This window comes from Talpa occidentalis, unplaced genomic scaffold, assembly GCF_014898055.3.
Source record: "Talpa occidentalis isolate TD23 unplaced genomic scaffold, MPIMG_talOcc4v2.1 talOcc4.15, whole genome shotgun sequence".
Classification (NCBI taxonomy): Eukaryota; Metazoa; Chordata; class Mammalia; order Eulipotyphla; family Talpidae; genus Talpa; species Talpa occidentalis.
The window spans coordinates 88,607,570-88,614,122 of NW_023601543.1; the positions used below are offsets into that span (position 1 = coordinate 88,607,570).

General features: G+C 65.0%; 1 protein-coding gene across 1 annotated transcript; it reads right to left on the reverse strand.

The window, feature by feature from the left end:
* Window positions 1–3,576: 3,576 nt before the first annotated feature.
* Window positions 3,577–3,906, reverse strand: LOC119245762 (keratin-associated protein 12-1-like). The gene has a single exon (XM_037511720.1). The coding sequence runs from the start codon at window positions 3,904–3,906 to the stop codon at window positions 3,577–3,579; it is 330 nt and encodes a 109-aa protein (XP_037367617.1).
* Window positions 3,907–6,553: the final 2,647 nt, after the last annotated feature.

The window sequence follows — 6,553 nt, forward strand, 5'->3', positions numbered from 1 at the left end:
TCCAGGCCACTTCCCAGGCCTCTGCCTGTGTCCGCTGCAGCCAGCGGGGAGTGGCCAGGCCATCAAGGGTGCGCTGGCCAGGCCGGTGCAAGGAGCGGAGCTCACACCTGCACTTGAGCTTCCTGCACGCACTGCCTGCCCCTCCGCAATGGAACCCCCAGCCGGGCCGCTGCCCCTGACCACCAGGCGCCAGGACCGTGAGGTCACTGGACGCCCAGCACGCAGGGCAGGCGACGGGTGTCCCAGCCCCGAATGGATGGAGTCTGAACACAGCTCCCCAGACCCCCACCCACGCCAGGAGTGGACCCAGGGCCGGGTCAGAAGGAGTCAGCCCAGTCAGGGATCACCAGAGCCCGGCCTGCCCCATGGGCGGAGGTGGCACCGGCGGGACGGGACACCCTCGCCAGCGCCGCCATCCACACTCTGGGGCGCGCGCCGGCTGCACGGCCCGGGCTGCAGAGGAGCCCCAAGTGCCTGCAGACGTGGGGGCCCCGTGCCCCACCCGCACCGGGGCCGGGAGCCCAGGGCTCCGCTCTGGCCTATGCCGCGAGGACGCGGCTCCAGGGTCCCTGGGTGCGCAGGGCGCCGCGCACGCATTTCCGCGGGTGACAGCACCACCTTGTGGCAGCCGGGGAGGCGGACGCGCGGGCGGTCGGGGCAGGCGCACAGCTGGTGGACAGACTGGTCCCCTGGTCAACTCACCCGCCTGTCCGGAGTGACCCCCGCCTCGCAGACCCAGCCCGGCCGCGCACGAGGTGGCACAGTCACGGCGCCTGGATCAGCAGCAGCTGCAGCAGGGGCCGCCGCTCCAAACGCCCCCGCGGGGACTTGGTCCCCAGCCGCGAGGCCCCCAGGCCACACTGACCAGCCGCTCTGCTGCTGCCCCTGGGACCCACCCACGCGGGCAGGGACGCCCTGGGGGCGGCGTTTCTGGGGCTGCAGGGCTCTGAGGTCAGGCCTGGCTCTGTCCCGGGTGGGCCCCAGCCTCGTGGCCAAGACCCTTCACCTGAGCTCCCCAGGGACACAGCCTAGCTGGGAGTCGGGGCAGCATTGCCCGCCCATGAGCTGCCCCCAGTGGGGAGCCCCCATCACGCCCTGGCTGTGGGGGCGCTGGGAGGGGGTGAATTTATCAACCTCGCCCTCTGCCCCCACGGGGCATTGGCTGCAGGCTGAGGCTGGACATGGCCATGACTCCTGGAGGAGAGCTTCGTGGGGCCGGCCACACCGGAAGGGGCAGCGGAGTTCTGAGGGTAAAGTGTGAGCCTTCCTGGGCCTCCCCACCCAGCAGCCCGGAGGGCAAAGCCTGTGCATGGACGTCAGTCAGGCTGGGCCTCCCCGCTGCCCAGCTAAGTCCACTGCCCAAGGGCAACCAGCCCCTCACCCCCAGGGGGCAGATGAAGAAGACAGAACAGTGGAGATTGAGAGAGGTGGGGGGGGTCCATCCTTTTTCCTGCCTGTATAATATTCCACCGGTTGGACTGACTACATCTTCTTAGCCCCAGGAGCCCCCCATCCAGTATAGTCACAGCCTCCAGGCTGGGGACCCCTGAGCCCCTGCCCCAGTACACAGAGCTCACACCGTGGTCACAGAACGGCCCTCACCATGGACTGGCCACAGGTTCCAGGTCCCAGCCTCCCTCAGGAGGGCCAGGAAGCTCTGTCAACTGTCCTGGAGACTATTCTCAGGTCCCAGTTCTGGGGGGACCCGCTGGGCAGCCACCTGTGTCCTTTGTGGCATCTCGGTGGCCCCATGGGTTCTGCGGCCCCTAAGCACGTCAGTTGGGGGGTCTCAGGGAGCTGGGGTCCAGATGGCAGGAGGCCTGCACCCTGGGTTGGAGGGTGTGCAGGAGGCTCTCCCTTTGCCCCGCGCTCCCCACCCACCCCCCAGGCTGGCTTTTTAATTTTGGTTTTCAAAGATACTCAGCGACAAACTGGCTTCTGGTCAATACCAAGTGGGGAAAGTCTGGGAAAGGTGTTTTTTCTATTTAAAAAAACAAAAACAAAAAACAAAAAAAACCAGAGCAAATCGTGTCATGTTGCACCTAAACTGTTTTCTTTGCCGTCTTTCAGGAAGGGAAAGCCCTGTGTGGCTCCCGAGCTGGGCTCCCAGGATGGGCTCTGTATCTGTCTGCTTCACCCTTTAAGAATTTCCCCAGTGACCGCCCCTTCTGCCCCCTGGTCCCTGACCCCCTCCAGCTCCCCTCAGTGCCCTGACTGGCCTTTGTAAGAACTTGGTTATGGGATTGCCCAGTGTTTATGATCATGGTTCGGACTTACTTGTTGCCCGTCAGCCTCTTAAATCCCCTGCATTTTGTTAAAATGGCTGCGTGGCTTCCTTTTTCCTGGCTGTATAATATTCCACCAATGCACAGACCGCATCTTTCTGCAGCCAGTCTTCCGCGGATGGATGTCTAGGTGTGTCTGTGTTCTGGACACGGTGACTCACGCTGCTGTGGACTCTGTGGAACGCGTGGGGTGGGTGCCCATGGCTTCCTGGCCTGGGGTAGATGCACAGGAGCTGGATCGCCAGATCCTGTGGAATTTCCATTTCTGGGTTTTGTGAGGGAAACCCAGATCGCTTCCGGCACAGGGCGCCGGGTCACACTCCCAGCAAGCGCATCCTCGGCCGCTGCTTCTCCACATCCCCCCAGCACCTGCTGTGCTGGGTCTTTCCCCTGCGCTGTCCCCAAGGGTGCGGGTCCCACACCCATAATGAGGCCATTTCGGCCTCTTCTTAGCAGAAACAACGAGCCTTTTTTCCGTGCCTTTTGACCTGCCCCGTATCCACTTTCGAATTGTCTGCTGGCGTCTGCTGCCCATGAGCTGGGTTGCTGGTTTGGTTTGGTTTTTGTTTTTTGATATTGTGGGTTTTTATCGAGCTTACGAACCCTTGTCACCTTTACGTCGTGTGGCTGTGTGCTCCCGCCCTGTCAGGTGACTCTTTATCGTTCCACTGCACGGACTCCTAACTGGAGGTCACCCCGTTGCTTATTCTCTGAAGCCCTGTATGTGGAGTTGGCCTGAGAGACCCTCCCCTCCTGTTGCAACAATCCTTGGCCCCGGAACTGGGGGCCAGGTCTGTTCTGCCCCTCTCGGTGTCGGGGTGCTCTCCTCCATCCTTGGGCACCACCGCGTGGGTCTCAGGAGGCAATTTTGGGGAACGCTCCCTGCCCACTGGACAGGACCCCCACCTGCTGGCCAGGGGAGAGGTTCCCGAAGGAGCGGCACTGACGCTCGCCTCCCTCCGGGGGGCCCTTGAACGCACAGGAGGACAGAGTCAGGACAGCTGGGCTGGGAACATCACTTTATTTGCTCACAGTGGGGGATTGTCGCTGGGGACCCTGGAACCAGGGCTCCCCAGAGGGGAGGACAGGGGCATGTGGGGTCCAGATTCTCTGCAGTCACGCCTGGATTTCAAGGGGTCCGAGGGGTGTTCTTGACACGACCACGTGCAGAGCCTGGGGTGCAGGGGCTGACCCCAGGGGAGCCGCGAGGCTGGAGATGCGGGCTCAGCAGCAGGGAGGGCTGCTGCGGGGGGCAGGTCTGCAGGTCATCGTGGGCTGGTTGCCCCCAGGACTAGCAGGAGGGCTGGCAGGAGGGCTGGCAGGAGGGCTGGCAGGAGGGCTGGGAGGGCTGGCAGACCATCATGGGCTGGCAGCCCCCGGAGGACTGAGAGGGCACCAGGCACACGACGGGCTTGCAGCTGACCGGCACGCAGCAGGCAGGGGGCCCGCAGGAGATGGGTTTGCACACCATCATGGGCTGGCAGCCGCCAGAGGACTGGCAGGGAGGCTGGCAGCCCCCGGAGGACTGAGAGGGCACCAGGCACACGACGGGCTTGCAGGTGACCGGCTTGCAGCTGACGGGCACGCAGATGGAGGGCTGGCAGCTGGAGGAGCAGCTCATGGTGGAGGAGTGGACGGTGGAGGAGTGGACGGTGGAGGAGTGGATGTGGAGGAGGAGGAGGTGATGTCTGGGGCTCCCTCCCGGCGGCTTTTATACCCAGCTGCGGCGTCCCCTCATGCGGAACTCCCTGTGCACTTCCTCCCGGGCTCCGGTCCCCAACACCGTATCCGGGATGCAGCCTCCTCTGTCCGCTCCCCATAATTAGACGTGGCTTGGAGGCCAAGCTCTCCTGTAAACAGGATGCCCTGGTTTCCCTTGTGTGGGGCTACTCCAGGACACAGCGGGGCTTGGGGACCCCTGGGTGGACTTGTCCTGTCTCCATTCACCCCCTTTTGTCTCCTGCCATTGGTGGGACTTGAGGCAGTAATGGATTCTGGGGTTATTTTGCAGAGGACAGCAGAGCAGGGGCTTCAAGCTGAGGTCTGGGGACACACAGGCCTCTGGGCATGTTCCCAGTGTGGCTTTATGGGGCTCCGCGCGCCCACGCGAGCCGCCTTGCAGCACGGAGCTGGGTGGGTGTGAGAAGCTGTGGGACTCCCGAGCCTGGAGCTACCTGCCCATAGCGGGGGGTCCTGGGTCCCTGCTCCTTGCCCCTGGCAGGAGGTTGCCCCCTGCCCATGCCGACCCCACCAGGACTGGCCACAGGTGTCTGCTGGTGCTGCCGGAGACCCCAGCCCATGAGCCTGCAGGGTGGCGAGGGAGCTGAGCGAGAAAGTAGCCACGAAATAAGACCAGAGAGGGCCCGGCCAGAAAGGCGACCGGCAGGGATGGGCAGGGTGAGGTGCAGTGGGTGGCCACGGCCCTGTGCCAGCGGACACTGAGCTGGCCCCTGGGCAGAGGAAGGGTGGGGGGCTTCCTGGACAGACGGAACCCCCAGGGTGAGTGGGTGTCCCAGGAGCGGGAGACCCCACAGCCACAGAGGGCACAGCCGCAACCCCCCACCTGAGCGGCCATCTGGGAGACCCTGGGCTGAGTGTCCCCTGGCGGGACTGAACCCGAAAAGGGCCGAGGAGGCCAGGCCTCATGGGACACCAAGAGCTGCAGCCGGGAGAGGCTGCGCCCTAAAAGGCAAAGAATAACGGACAAAATCCCCAAATTTGACTGTTTTCAAGCTACACTTGCAGATCCGAGTCCCAGCACCCCCGGGGTCCCCAGAATGTACAGACAGGGACACTGGGGCGGCCTAGCAGCGGCCCGGAACGCAGGGCGCAGAGTGTGGAGAGCCAGCTGGGGTCCTCGCGCCCCACCCCTCCCCGCAGCCCGGCCCCGACCCCCGCGAGCTGGAGCAGAGGGGCACCGGCCGGGATGCTGCGTCCCCCAGAGGCTGAAGCCGGGCCGAGGAGGCGGACGTGTTCCCGGAAGCCCCGGGCCTGGAATGCTGCCTGCCGGGCACGGGGCGGGGCGTCGGCCACCAGCTGTCACCTGCGCGCGTGTCCCCGCAGCCCGGACGCCCCCGCAGCCTCTGTTTACGCCGCGCCCCTGGCCGGGCCGCGACCCTGCTATTTCCAGCCGCGTCACCAGGCAACGGCACAAACAGCCGGCGACAGCTGCGCCGGGGCCCGGCTTAGGAGCCCAGATCCTGTTCCTTCGCGGGCGCCCAGAACTGCCCCGCCCAGGGGTGCCGCCCGGCACCTCCAGCCCCAGCAGCTGGGGCCCCTCCCGATCCCCGCCAGGGGCAGCCGGAGGTCACGCACTGGGTCCACCTTGCGCGCCGCAGGCAGCCCGAGTCCCCTGTAATCGGGAAGGTGCCACAGTCCCCGAGACTGAGGTCATCGCTGGCCCAGGGTCCTCTCCCCGGGGATCAGTGGGGCGAGGCCTGGGCGAGGGGCGGGGGCACCCCTGAAGGCATGTGACCCTGCCCTACGGCACCAAGGGTTCCCCGTCTGCGGCCACCTTGACCCGCCACCCCGCTGGGCATGGCCTGCTCCTGCCCTGGGCCCCCAGCAGGACTCAGAAACCCCCCACGTCCACCCGCAGACCCTGCGCCCCTAAGCGCCCCGGAAGCTGGAGCCTTGGCGTTTCTGCCCAGCGCAGGCACCCCCGGGAGGCCAGCCCAGCTGTCCCTGCCCCTTCCCAGAGCGCAGACACCCCCAGCGCCTCCTTCTTCCTGCAGACTCTGACCCCAGCTGCCGGTGCTCGGAGCAGGAGGGAGCTTCAGGGGTGCGGAGCGGCTGCTAATTGAGTTGCAGGGTTTTCTTTGGGGTGATGAGAAGGTTCTGGAAACAGCACTGGGTGGCACAAGCAGGTAACTGTGCCGAATGCCCCAATCCTGCCCTTTAAAGGGGCTCCTTTTGTGAATTTCACCTCAACAAACGTAAGTAGCTGCGAAAACTTCAGCCCCCGCCCCCCTCCGGGGAGACACCCGAGTCCACGCGATCCTGCAGGCCAGGACACCCCTCCCGCCCCTGCGTCTGTCCTCACACCCCAGCCTCTGTGCAAGCCCATGCACAACCCCCAGTCCATGCAGCCCATGTGCACGGGTGTGCGCAGTTGTGTGTGGGTGTGTGCATAGGTGTGTGGACTCGTGCTCAGCACTCGGCCTGGGTGTCCACCCCACACACTAGTCGGCTCACATGCCAACACCTCACCCTGATGCACGTCACTTGCTCACACTCACACATTCACATAGGCTCACACTTACACGACA